General features: G+C 38.1%; 1 protein-coding gene across 3 annotated transcripts in view; it reads right to left on the bottom strand.

The window, feature by feature from the left end:
* Positions 1 to 8,431: 8,431 nt before the first annotated feature.
* fbxo8 (F-box protein 8) overlaps positions 8,432 to 15,000 on the bottom strand; it is a 37,217-nt gene continuing 30,648 nt past the window's right edge. For all 3 annotated transcript variants that reach the window (XM_086034049.1, XM_086034047.1, XM_086034048.1), the window contains 5 exons: positions 13,918 to 14,062; positions 13,682 to 13,808; positions 13,399 to 13,517; positions 12,495 to 12,691; positions 8,432 to 10,040 (listed from right to left, as the gene is read on the bottom strand). In XM_086034049.1, the coding sequence (XP_085890175.1) occupies positions 9,853 to 10,040; positions 12,495 to 12,691; positions 13,399 to 13,517; positions 13,682 to 13,808; positions 13,918 to 14,062 (776 nt within the window). In that variant the 3' untranslated portion in view covers positions 8,432 to 9,852. The remainder of the gene's footprint in view (positions 10,041 to 12,494; positions 12,692 to 13,398; positions 13,518 to 13,681; positions 13,809 to 13,917; positions 14,063 to 15,000) is intronic.

Consider the following 15,000-nt stretch of genomic DNA (forward strand, 5'->3'; position numbering starts at 1 on the left):
CGTCATATAGTTTATCGAAAACCCCCAAAAAATGATGTATCCGAAGTTTGAAGTCAATTGGATGAATCCTCCAGGACATGGGTGCAACAGTATGCACCCTGTAATGTCCAAAAATGGTCCAAAATTGGACATTCAAAAATTCATAGCTCACTTAATCTACATGTTAGACTATGGCTGTAATGGATTTTTTTGTACGTCTCGGGGTGGCTACACGTGCCTGACAATTTTCGTAGGCCTAGGTCAAACGGGCTGGAATTCTATTTTGTTTTCCTTCTCTAGGTGGCGCTACAGAGCCATTTTGTGTGAGTCGTTTTCTGCGACTTTAAAATATCACATTTTTCACCAGGCCCGATGAGACTGCAAAGTTTGGTGAGTTTTCGTCATGTTTAGGGGTTAAAAAATGCGATTATTTGGTCAGAAAAAAATAATATTAATAATTTCGACAAAAACAATAGGGTCCTTGCAGCTTTCGCTGCTTGGGCCCTAATAATAATCTCTACAAACACGATAGGAATCTCGTAGCGGTCGCTGCTCGGGCCCTAATAATAATAATTTCTACAAAAACATTAGGGACCTCGCAGCAGTCGCTGCTCGGGCCCTAATAATAACTAGAGCTGCGAGCAGCTATAACAGGCCCACGTTGGGGTACTTGCAAGTCGGGGTACTTGCAAATCGGGGTACTTGCACATAGGACAATAAGCATAAAAAATGCAGGTGTTTATGCCAGGCCTTATGTTTGTCCAAAGGTGCATGAGTTTTCGCCTGGGTTTAGATTGTCAAAAACAGCATAATTTGTCTTTGCAAATGGCTCATCACCAGCGTGCAATGTAATGAAAAAACTTGCAATAACTTTTCATCTTCAGCATGTTTAGGCGAAACACCTAAAGTTTGTAGACGATCGGATAAGTTCTCTAGGAGTTTGTTAAAATGTGACCTCTACAAAAACGCCATAAATGTCGGCCTATTCCAAAATTAAGTAAAAATGGCGGACTTACTGTAAGATTTAGCCTATGGCTATAAGATACTTTTTTGTAAGTCTTGGGCTGTTACAGATGTCTCCAGATTGTCACAGACCTAGGTAAAGTGTTGAACCCTGAAGGCTTCCTTAAATATGTGTAGGGGGATCTAATTTTGCACATGACTCTAAAAAACGTTGTTTAAAATCTTGGTCTGTTACATCTGCCTTCCAGTTTTTACAGCTGTACGAGGAACCGGGAACGCTTGGTAAACAATTTGGTGGCGCCGTCTAGCTTTTTTAGGGAAAAAAAGCACAATAAATCTCTTCAAAATCTGAATCTCTCAATTATTTATTTTCATGGAAGGTCTGATGTGTGTGCAAAGTTTAATGAGTTTTCGCCAAGGTTTAGACCCTCCAAAACAGCATCAGTTTTCATGATATACAGCACATCGCCACTACAACATCGTACAACGAAGTAAAAAGATTTTAAAAACTTTTCATCTTGAGCATCTTTAAATGAAGCATATAAAGTTTGAAGACGATCGGATAAATGCTCTAGGAGGAGTTTGTTAAAATATGACCACGATGAAAATCCCCAAAAGTTGCAAAAATTCCAGAGTAAATTCAAAATGGTTGACTTCCTGTTAGGTTTAGCACATGGCTTCAGAAGACGTTTTTGTAGGTCTTAGGCTGTTACATATACCACCAAATTTTCATAGTTGTAGGTGAAATGATCAACCCAGAATCCTTCGTTAAAAAGGAATTATGAAACGCAAAGTTTGATGCTCAGCCCCTGTCATATAGTGTTTCAAAAACGTAAAAGATTTTCCCCTATTGTTGTCCAACGTGATGTGATGATACAACCTAAATTTGAAGTCAATGGGGTGAACCATCTCGGACTTTGGGGCAAATGTATGACGCCTGTAAAGGTGCACAAATGGTACAAAGTTGTACTTTCAAATACTCATTACTCACTTTCTGGACAACAAAATAAAAATATTTCAATAACTTTTTATCTTAAACATCTTTAGATGAAGCATGCATAGTTTGAAGACGATCGGATAAATGCTCTTGGAGGAGTTCGTTAAAATATGACCACTGTGAGTCACAAAAAGTTGTGACAATTCCAAAGGAAATTCAAAATGGTTGACTTCCTGTAAGGTTTAGCACAGGGCTATAAAAGACATTTTTGTAGGTCTTGGGCTGTTACATATACCAGCAACCACCTTTCATAGATGTAGGTAAAACTTACAAGCTAGAATCCTTCATTAAGCAGAAATTATGAAACGCAAAGTTTGATGCTCAGCCCCCATCATATAGTGTTTCGAAAACGTAAAATATTTTTCCCTATTGTTGTCCCACGTGATGAGATGGTACAACTCAAATTTGAAATCAATCGGGTGAACCATCTCGGACTTGGGAGGCAAATGTATGAACCCTGTAAATGTGCACAAATGGTCCAAAGTTGTACTTTCAAATAGTCATTACTCACTTTCTGGACAACAAAATAAAAATATTTCAATAACTTTTCATCTTAACCATCTTTAGATGAAGCATGCAAAGTTTGAAGACGATCAGATAAATGCTCTAGGAGGAGTTCGTTCAAATATGACCACTATGAAAGTCACAAAAATTTGCGACAATTCCAACGTAAATTCAAAATGGTTAGCTTCCTGTAAGGTTTAGCACATGGCTATAAATACATTTTTGTAGGTCTTAGGCTGTTACATATACCAGCAAATTTTCATTAATGTAGGTGAAATGTACAACACAGAATCCTTCGTTAATCAGGATTATGAAACGCAAAGTTTGATGCTCAACCCCCGTCATATAGTGTTTCGAAAACGTAAAATATTTTTCCCTATTGTTGTCCTACGTGTTGAGATGGTACAACCAAATTTGAAGTCAATCGGGTGAACAATCTCGGACTAGGGGTCAAATGTATGTCCCCTGTAAATGTTCACAAATGGGCTAACGTTCTACTTGAGAATACTCATAACTCACTACCTGTTCATGTTAGGGCATGGCTATCAAAGACTTTTTGTACTTCTGGGGGTGCTACACGTGCCTCTGAGATTTCATAGCCATAGGTCAAATTTACCAGGACTTTCCTTTGATGAAAAATTTGAGGGACTCTTAGGGGCCCTGCAAACCCCTGTACATGTTCGGGCATGGGGACCAAAGAATTTTTGTAGGTCTGAGGGTGCTATACATGCCTTCCAGTTTTCATCGCTGTAGGTCAAATTTACCGGGACTTTCCTTTGATGAAAAAAATCGAGGGGTTCTTGGGGGCCCTGCAGACCCCGTTTTTGAGTACCTGTAAATGTTTGTGCATGGGGACCAACGAATTGTTGTAGTTCTGAGGGTGGTACACGTGCCTCCCAATTTTCGTAGCCGTTGGTCAAACTTACCGGGATTTTCCTTTGATGAAAAATCGAGGGGCTCTTGGGGACCCCGTTTTTGAGTACTCGAGTATGCCGACTTCAAAATATCAAATTTTTCTCCAGGCCTGATGCATGTGCAAAGTTTGGTGAGTTTTCGTTCACGTTTAGTCCCTCAAAAATGTGAGTCTTAACAGAGAATAATAATAAGAAGAATAAGAATAAGAATAAGAATAAGAAGAATAAGAAGAATAAGAAGAAGAAGAAGAAGAATTTCTACGAAAACAACAGGGTTCTTGCAGCTATCGCTGCTCGGGCCCTAATGATAAGAATTTCTACGAAAACAATAGGGTCCTTGCAGCTTTCGCTGCTCGGGCCCTAATAATAAGAATTTCTACGAAAATAATAGGGTCCTTGCAGCTTTCGCTGCTCGGGCCCTAACAATAATAATAATTTCTACAAAAACAATAGGGACCTAGCAGCGATCGCTGCTCGGGCCCTAATAATAATAATAATAATAATTTCTACAAAAACAAGAAAGACCTCGCAGCATTCGCTGCTCGGTTCCTAATAATAATAATAATAATAATAATAATAATAATAAGAATAAGAATAATCTCTACAAAAAAAATAGGGACCTCGCAGCGCTTCGCTGCTCGAGCCCTAATAATAATAAACTATAGGAATAACATATGTTGCCTTCACACAATTATACAGCCTACAAATATGTAAGGGCAATTTATAACTTTTGTAAGATTCAGTACACCCCGGTGTTGACAAGAATGCTTGTTCGAGTGCCACCAAAACTTTAACAAAGCTGCATGGTCTTCTCGGGGAGTTGATTGAACTCATGATGGACTTTTATGTCATGAGCAACAAAGTTAGCCAGCTGGTCCATCTCAGTGTTCGTCATATCAAGCACAGTCAATGAAGTTTCTGCCTACTTGCACAGTGTGGTGGATGTAAATGAAGTGGAGACTTTGCACCATAAAGTTTACGAAGCCAAAGAGGCCGTCTCAATCTCGGGCATGCGTCATAGCTCCTGGTCTTGTAAAGAGGTATTGATAGTCTTTAAGAACTCTACCTGGCTGTCTCTGCTAAACTAGGAGTTGTAATGCGCATAGCATTTTTGGTGTTGAGCCAACTGGCAAGCCACATTTTCCCCTGATGAAAATGCATAAGTGCTTCCACAGTTTTTTCTCTACTTCAAACGAGCGGCCAGTTCACAGCCTTGAGCGGCTAAGTAGTGACTCTTGCTAAAAATGCAGATAAGGGTATGCTCTCTGCTTTGTTTAAAGAAAATCATCCGGCTGAGACACACTGTTGCCAACTCCATCAAGGCTTTGGTAGAAAGGCTTTGTGTAAGGGATTTGTTCATTTTGCCTTCGGGTGAGATACATGTGCATTTTCTAAACATCTTCAGTCACATGCAAGTGTGGACATCTGACATGGAGACACCGTGATGTTCCTTAGTGCTGTGCCCGTAATCCTTGGTGAACTTCAAATTTGCCCCGTTGTGAATGTGATCCAGCTGCATTTTTCCCTCCTTTGATCTCTTTAATTAAAAATCTTAGGCCTTTGTTGACATCACAATTGTCTTGCTGTGTTCAACCATCTTTGCATTAAAGCATCACAAGCAATATCACCTAAAAAAAAGAACAGAAAGAAAATATCTAGTAGAAATGCAAAAATTTGTTTGTGGTTAATCAAAGGCTTGAAATGGTGGCAAGTGTGTGCTGACACCTATTTAACAGAAGTTTGAGTGTGGTTGGTTAATTCTAAACACAGCCACATTAGTTCAGTTAGTTTTACGTTCCCTAAAAAACGTTAAATAAAAAGTAAAAATCGATTTCTATAGGTTATAGGTCACTTTAATGGTGGAAAGTTTTTAAATGACTTATCTTGATCTCATTTTTTTACATCACAAAATCCTGGCATTTGAATAGGGGGACTGTAAGCTTTTTATAGCCACAATGTTTACGTATTTATATATGTTTGTATGCACGTTGTATTAATAACTTATTTATTGAGTCAGCAGTAGCTGTCTGTAAAGATTTGGTATTTGAAGTTGGAGGACATATGTTCGAGTCCCTTTATGGTCACATGTAAAAAGAAGAGATGCTCATCCCCACCACCGTAGCTCAAGTGGTGCAGCAATCTTCATACCTCATTCACTCAGAGTCTCTCCACTCATGCCTGCATGTGTATTATCTGGTTCTATATGCTGTGTGCATCACAAAGTATACATTGGCGTGTGATCTGAATTTCCTCTCGAGGGAAAAAAATGATTATAATAAATGAAAAATGTGAAAAAATCTCTTCAGTTTTATTTTAACACACTAGTTGGAGTGAAGTCATACAAATATTATCATATACTTAAAAAAAAAAAATCATTCACAAAAACAGCATATAATAATGGAAGACAAAACACAATGGTGCCAATAATAAAGTTTGGCTTTAACTATTATAACAGTAGCAGTCATGGTAGCGTATTTAAGGGCTGAACACAGATGAACTAGCCTTAATTGTGTGTGTGTGTGTGTGTGTGAGGGGGGGGGGGCGTGGGTGTGTGGGTGTGTGTGCATGTTTTTGCCTCAGTGTCAGCCCCTGCTGATGAAGTGCAGAGACTTTGAGCTCGGGAGGCCATCCATCATCTCTTTCAGGCTTAAGTGTACCTCTCCGGACAGAGACGCCACCAGACGACGACCCGGGTATACCACTCTGGGCTGGCCTAAATAAACATCGGGCCCTTCGTCGTCGTCGTCATCATCATCATCATCATGAGAATTGGGTCAACATCGTCATCACAAGAAAGAGTAAGCAGTGCTAATTGCTAATGTTACTTCTGAGATGTACACTAAAAACTCATGAATTCAGAATGTGGTGACAATACATATTCCTGAATCATTTCACCATCTTTTCTAAGTGTATTCGTCTGTGATACCGTCTGAGTACCGTACTATTTGACATGTTATGCCTACGATTTTGCTCGTTATCCTGCACTTGGTACATTTTCATACTTACTAAAATTCCCAACTTCCCAGGTTGTGTTTTACTGTATATCATATGGAATATTTTGTTGTTGCTGTTTTTAATCACAAGCATACCATTGTGAAGATAATCAAAGTCAGAGCCAATGAAGAAATTCCAAGAAATCCGCATCAAATATTGTATGGTGCTGATGACCCATTTATCCAACCGTCCTAAGTATAAACAAATATGAGCTGTGTATGTGTGGCGTCTTCTTTTCTACTATTCGGAATGATTATGATCTGTATATGTACATATTTTATCAATTGCATTTCTTCATTTAAAAATGAACACAAATTAACCAAGGGAAAAGGTGTGTCTGTGATGTTAAGTCACGTATCCTTAACCTCTACTCACTTCTCATTTGCTGTGCATAAAACCACATATTCCCCTCTTGCTCTCTCTCTCTCTCTCTCTCTCGCACACACACACATGCCACACAAAGGTCAAGTGTGAAAGGTCATATTGTGTCTGGAGAGGATTTAGGCCCTGTCTACACGTAGCCGGGGTTTTTGAAAACGCCGGATATAAGCCTGCGGTTAGCCCTATCATCCACACGTCCCCGGAGTTTTTTCAGTGAAAATGCAAAACTCTGGCCGCAGTGGAGATTTGCGGATATATCCGGATATCTCCTGTTCCGTGTTTTCGTCTGGACGAGTATAGCCGGAGATTTTCGTCGTCACCGTGCGACAACAACGCTTTGATGTCACTTGCGCGACTTGTGTTTTCATTAGAGTCAACATGGACCCTCGCGGTGCTGCGTTGGTTATAGCCATTCTCGATGCGCTTTTTGCTTACTTATTTGTCCGCAACCAACCGCTGCTTCTCGGTGAAAGGTTTAAAAGCATTTCCGACCTTTTGTCGGTTCTCCCGAACGAGTTTGGCGCCGTGTTTTTGTTTTCGTAGATGTGACGTCAAAGGACGGACGTTCATTCGAATGGACAGTATTTGGCCAACTACTGCCGCCTAGAGGCTTGCCGTGCGTTTGAAAATGCACTTCTACGGTTACGTGTGGATGCGTTTTTTTCATGTGTATTCCAACGCAAGCAGGGCGGGGGATTTACGGTTGTTAAAAAACCCCGGCTACATGTAGACAAGGCCTTAGTTTTGGGCTGCTCGATGTAGAACACACACACGCACATTCATAAATAAAGGCCTACCATGGTGGCACACAAGGTTGGAGGATTCAGCCTCATCGAAAAGTTTTTACTGTAGAATTGAGGTGCAACGATTAAGGACCATCAAGTATATTTTATACCAGACTTGTTGAAAAAAAAGGACTAAATACCTCAAGGTTAAATGTGAATGCTAGTTTAGCTTCATAGTATTAATACCAGTAATTTTCCTCCACTGGGATATAGTACATTGGATTTATGATGGGGCCACTTCAGAGACTTTTGGGTAGACAAAGTGGGTTTGAGCTAGGTCCCCTCGCCTCTCATCCTGTATTTTATGTTCCATGCAGGATAACTGTTCAGTAGCCAATTTTACAGTACATAAGTGTATATGAAAAATAACATTCTAATCCTTCTGAAAATGATTTCCTTAGTGTATGTCGGTTTGACGTTCAGTCACTCCCAGCCCCTCTTTTGCGGTTCAAACTGCCTAATGACAGTTTGGTTTTATTGACTTATGGGACAGTTGTGACTGCTCTTATTGAGTTCTGCCTGCACAGCAAAGAGCAGCATCAAAATAATACAATAAATTCTGTTGACATTCAGTGCTGCATTTGCCATTTCTCTCATTGGGGATGTTTTATAATGAAGCACATTTTGGTCAGCGAGTGAGAGAAAAGAGAGCACGGCCGTTTTGCATGTTTACAGTCTACTTTGGCTATTGGTCGAGTTAAAATGGTATATTACTCTGCAATTTTGATTCATCCATTTCCATTTTAAAATGCAAGGGACTAGCCAGAAAATTGTCTTGCCGCTCCTGCGGTATACATGGTGGTTATCATCTACGCAACATTTCAAGTTTTAAATCAGCTCTACATATCTTGCACAATATTGTCAAATGCTGAATATCTTAGCTAATATATTAAAGTACAGAAACTACAAACACGTAAGCAAAGACAAGATTTAATAACTAGTCACATGTTTGTGTGATACATTGTGTCAGTTACAAAGCATTCTAAACACAAAACAAATAATACACGCCACGAAAATGGCTTTCATAATTTAGCAAAATTATACTTCATTATGTGTTTGTTTAATGGATCTTCAACATAATAAACGTAATTGCAGGTAAGCCTTGATTTAGAATCAAACCAAGAGGTTACTGACTTCAGTGACTGAAGAGAGAGGAAAATACAATTTTAAAAAAGGTATAGCTACAAGGCTAATGTAAAATGTTAAATAACAACTACTTCTCAATAATAATAATAACAACAACAACAATATGATGTCTGTTGTGAAGGGAATATTCATTGATAATTCAATGATAGCTCATACTAATAGTTTTAAAATAATAGAAGGTGCAATAATCTTGTTAATGCCAAATGTATTCGCGATGAAAAATTCGAATGTATGTGAGAATGGCCATTTCTAGTCTGGTCCTCGGTTTTAATTTTTGAGGTGGACATTTATTATTATCTAACAATGCATTTACAAAAACAAAATCTTACTGATTTACAACTGATCCTGTTTTTACTGTAGTTTTGCTCTTGCAGAAGCAATTTTCTTCTAGCTTTAAACAATCAATTAATGATTAAAAAAAAAGGACATACCAACATTACTGCACTGGAAAGACTTGTGGCGTTGATTACAGTTATTTCATCTGTATTTGAAAGTATTATTTTTTAGATGCTTCCGGCATAGAACTGAACTACACTATGACTGGATTTCAGCAGCCATATTTTCAAAAGTTAAGTTGAAAGAGAAGGATTATGCTATACTTTACAACATGGCAGCACAAAGCTTCTAACTGAGCCTTATGCACTGACTACTACAGAAAATGCATCCATTTTATAAACCACTTGGCTTCATTAGAATTGCGGGTGAGCTGGAGACTACTCCAGCTGACAAGAACTGGGGTACAGCCCGGACTGGTGCACTGCGTAAAATGTCAGCGTTACTGTAAACAACTAAAGTCTTCATGTTCTTTCAACCATCTAGTGGCTCATATTTTTGGGGCTAAATATAATTGTCCAAGTGGTGATCATGAAGCAGTCAGTAACAGTCTAAGGGCAGCTCTCTCGTTCATCCTTCCACCACTTAGTAGTAGTACTTCATCAGTGCAGTGTCAGAGCTTATCTTCGTGGAGTTGATTCAAACCATCCTCCTTTGTTACAAAAATCGCAGAACATTCAGATCATTTTGGTGGCAGCATTTCTCCCACAGTACAGTGGTATATTGTATTTGTTTGTTTGAAAATTCTGTAAAAATATTCCAAACATTCCAGGGATACAGTATATAGGAACCGAACCACCGATTCCTAGTCTTCAGTGCATTGTGAGGTTTTCTAATAGGCAGCTGGTGAGATGAGCTACGCAGCCACGTGGCCAATCAAATATATGTTGTCATAAAGATGGCCCACAAAGTCATCAGAGACATTATGGGCCGCTCTACGAGTGTTCCTGATGAACTCCCTCTTTGACATTTTGTTTTTGACGTGAGGGCTGGTCAGATCAATGGACAGCAGGATGAGACTGTAGCACAGCACATAGACAGCATCTGCAAAGAACAAAATACTACACTGTGATCTCAGTCTACAGAGAGAGAGGGAGAGGAAAAAAAAAAAAGTTGCCTCAAATGCAATACATCTTTATTTATACAGCGCTGTCACAACAGCTGCATCTCTAACAAATTTCTTTACAGAACATTTAACATAATAATACAGCAGAACACATAATATATAAGTTAAAATGTGTTTAAAGCACGTGGAACTGTTTAAAATGTGTTTTTTTTTTTTTATAGGGATGTTCGATACGGTTTTTCAGACCGATACCAGATATGAGTCCTGTACTCGACTTTTGATACAAATACCACGCAACCAAAACCACTAGTAAATTTTGATACCTAAAATTCTGTTAAACAATGACAAATGATTTTGAAGAAAGACTTTTCATTTACAGTACTTCTGACAAAAGGCAGAATAGCCACTCTGCAATACAGAATGTATGTAAAAATCAAAACACAAACAACTCACCCTTATTTAGGATTAATTTGCAATAAATTGAGAAAAGTGCCAAATAAAATTGACAACTACCTGAGTATTTGCACTTCAATTTATTTTGAACAAAGACAAAGTAATACAGGTTCAACTGATGCAGGTGAAATTTTTATCAGTGTTTAACATCAGTCAATATTGATAAATATATATTTTTTTAATTATTATTTTTTTTTACCAATCCAAAATAAGAAAAAACAATAAAAAATCCAACATCCGTAGGGAAATGTTACAGGCCATAAATATCAAATGTGCTACATTCCCATTGTTAAACCGGCAAGACATAACGCTATGCAATTTAGCAGGCTACAACAAGTACATAGCTGACGGCACAACTCGGGGAAAACTCGAGTACATTGAAACAAACCAGAATTTGATTAAAACAAAACAAACGTGCGATCGGGACCAAATTTGTAATTTTTCTCTTTGGTTTTTATGACATTTATATATTAGGACAAGCACTTGTGTTGTTCAAACTTAATTAAAATTCTTGTTAGAAGAAGTATGGGAACAAGTGCTAAAATGGGTAGAAACTAGGCAGGAAAGTGATGCAGAAAACTATTTAGCAATAGTTTATTTAGCAATAAACTAAAGTAATAAAGACAAACCATGATATTAATGCATTACTTGCTGAATGCTGAAATTCTGTTCTTCATTTCCATTTTAAAATACTCCCAAAGCAAATTTCAGGTAAAAGGTAGCAGCAAAGTTAAGCGACATTAGTGAGGACCAACTGTCCATCCATGATCCAGCACCATTACACTAATCCCACTAATCACGCAAGTAAATCCAGGCAGTATTAGAGCAAATTGCGTAATGCGCTATTGAGAAGAGCAGTACATTAGGAAGGTACATGGTCCACCGACAATACTAAAACTAGGGATTTGTTGATGATGCTGTTAATTTTGGGCTATTTTGTGGCTCTAACCAGAAAAATCAAGTTTACATAGCCAGAGAAATGTGTATTCTTAGTAACATCTGCTTTTAGTGTCCACAAAATGTGAAGACACAATGTAACCCCAATTTACTTTGTACACACTGCAATATTCCCCACACAAATGCCATTTCCACGTAATATTATCAATATATTCACAAGGCTTTGAATCAGAGGTGTTATCTTTAGAAGCCAGATTCCAAGCAGATTAAGGAATCAACAAATGTGTTATTCAGTACCAAGAATGCCTCACGTTTTAGCAAAAATAACAATTTAGCAATGATTTAAGTGTAACTTTATTCACTGAGTGTAAAAGGAGGGAGTGTTTTTTTGTAATACATTACATTATTACATTTCGTCGCTGTCCTGTGAAAAACACTTATCTCCAATTTTTGAAACTTTTTTAATTTTCACTTAAAAACACGCAGAAACATGATTCATGTAAAAATAAGAACATGAAAAAAAAAGGAGATAAGTGTTTCACATGACAGTGACGATTTGCATTAAACTGATTTCTAATATTTGAAAACATATAATAATATGTTATAAGTTATACTTAAGTGATTACTGTAATGTTTTCATTCCACTATAGCCGTTCAATTTATCATTCTTTTGTAAAAATCCACGTTAGTTTCTAAAAACATCTTTCCGATTCTCCACAATGTTGACAAGGATCTTTCTTAGCCAAATTTACATTAAGTTTGGAGTTGGGGAATGCATTCTGAGTTTAGAGACTTACTATTTAATGGATATGTCAAAAAGGTTAATAATGACAAGTGAGAAATAATTTACAATAGTATGTGTATTTCTTATACAACACAATAATACAACTTTTTTTGTATACAGTGCTTTCACAACAGCTGCGCAGCAGTAGCAAAGTGCTTTACAGAACATTTAACATTAAACAACAATAATATCATACAGAGTTGACCATTATTATGTTATCTAAAATGACACAGCTGTTCAATTATTGAGCTGAAGCATTGAGTTGAGTTGTTTGATGCGTGTGCGTGTGTACACTAACCAGGACTGAGACCAAGCTCTCGGACAAGACCAGGGTTGCAGGTACAAAACCTGTGGCTAAATTTGGTGATGAGTGTTTCCAGATACTCTCCTCTCTCTTCGGGTGCATGAATATGTCGGAAGAAATCCCTCAGAGCATTCGGGAGGAACTGATTGCTAAAGTTGTGAAGCGTTACCAGCTCGTCCAAAACATCACGCCTGCACAACACACGTACAAGACACAATTTCCGGTTTGAGGGATGTGCATCTATTTGTCATGGAAACATGCAGAAAAGCTTTCTAAAATGTTTCCTTTTCTTAATCAAAGTATTTGCGTCTTAGTGGTGGGACTAACTATTGACGTTGTGATATATTGAATTGGTTTCTAGCACCTCACTCCGGCAAAAGCTGGCAAAACATTGAAAGCCTCCAGTTCACAAATGCTGCTGGCAGACTTTCAACCACTCTGAAAATCACACACATCATATCACACCAGTTTGCACTGCCCTGCACTGGCTACTTGTGAGTCATAAAAAGATGGATGATCTAATATATATTTTACTGATAGCTTTTAAACTATTAAACGGCAAACTATTAAACATTAAAAAAAAGTATGATGAGAAAAATAGGAGACCAATCACTGCCATATTTTTTCTAATCAATTGCAGACTGAGACATATTTTTTAAGGAATCACAGGAAAAAACAATAACACCTCAACAAGCTTCAACCAAGTATTGTGCTCATGAATGTTGACGTTAAGATGTACAAAATTATTTGTTTTTGTTCAGTTTAGTTTACGCTAGGTGACAATTTGTTTTTGATGGTGAGAAGATTTGACAAACAAATATTAAAAATGTACTTTACTTGCCTGCCATAAACTTGCACAAGTGAAATTTCAAGGGCATGTATACATCTCTATGCTTACCTTTCATCCAGGTAAATTCTCAGCATCTTCCAGTTGAGTCGTCTAGTGTAAAAGATGAACTTGGCCTGCTCTGTGGGGTGATCCACTAGTATGCCTTTAGACATGAAATAAGAGATACCCTATGGAGGGGTTTCAGGGGAGAGGGCCAGCGAGAGGTAGTGGGAGAGAGAGAGATCATGCATAGTCTTTAGCACTTCAGCAGATTGAGAGACACATATACATGTATGTTCACGGTGGTGGGGGTTTGGGGGACTCATGATCTTTGATGTTTGGCATGCATTACCTCCTGTGGGTTTGCGTTGAACGTAAGGCTGCCTTCATCTAGTTGTAGATATAGTCTTCTATATGAGAAACCAGCAGGCAGCCTTCTGTTGTAGATGGAGCAGTGACCCCATGTGGACTTGCAGAGCCTGCAAAATCAACACAGGAAGGTTATCAAAAAGACTCATTTAGAAAAAAAGACATTTATTACAAACATATGGCAAAGTACCATCTCAGAAACAACTTAAATCTCCTTACCCCTGCCACAGATATTCATCATTTCCTAGGTCCTGCCACACACACCCGGCCAGACACAGATCAGTAGCATTCAGATACGACAATATGGTGATTCCTAACTCCGGTGGGAGCATCTCCAAATCTATAAAACCATTTTGTTCTTTACCTACAATAACAACAACAAAGAATTGCAGAGCAGTATTGAATAAACATAAGGCACATACAGAAAACTGAAAATGACATGGTTGTATAGAAGCAGGAAACTTACACCATTCTCATGACATTTAGCTTGGCAAGCATTAAAAGGATCAAATCTGAGTGAAGGTTGTGGACATTGATGTCACGCAAATATGTCAATATACCTCTATAGAGTTAAAGACAAAACTGAGTTTTGCTTCCACTAGTTAGAAGTAAACAACAGCCATCGATAACATTAGCCACCTAGCGAGGCGGAAGAGGAGATGGCCTAACTCCGAGATGTACCCCATTGTCGCTCCAATGAAAGCTGCCTTAGTACGATATGGGGCACAATGAGGGATGTTGCACTGCATGAGACAGATCTGTGCCGAAAATAAGCCAAGTCCAGTATCAAATACGTATAATAATTATACATGCCTGCCACAGATACGTTATTAAAACACCTGGCAACTGTTCAAAATTGTGAAGAAAAAATAAATATATAAAACAAGGCTGAAAATAACTTTTTCTTTGAGGAGCAATTTTGCCAATAATAATTTCATTCGAGGAGTAATTTACTAATTTTCATGAGCATTTTATATATCAATCAATCAATCACATTTTATTTATATAGCACTTTTCATACATAAAAATGCAACTCAAAGTGCTTTAAAACATTCAAAGCAAAACATAGAATTATCTTCAATCAAAAGAAAAGATAAATTATTTAAAAGTTGTTGAAAGCCAAACTAAAAAGGTGTGTCTTGAGCTTCCTCTTAAAAATATCAACAGTCTCTGCAGACCTGACATCCTCTGGCAGGCTATTCCAGAGGTGAGGACCAAAATGGCTGAATGCAGCCTCGCCATGCATTTTGGTCCTCACCCTTGGAATAAATAAAAGGCCGGCGCCAGAGGACCTCAGGATCC

The sequence above is a fragment of the Filicampus tigris genome, chromosome 6, assembly GCF_054856515.1.
Source record: "Filicampus tigris isolate MCC_2025a chromosome 6, RoL_Ftig_1.0, whole genome shotgun sequence".
Lineage (NCBI taxonomy): Eukaryota > Metazoa > Chordata > Actinopteri > Syngnathiformes > Syngnathidae > Filicampus > Filicampus tigris.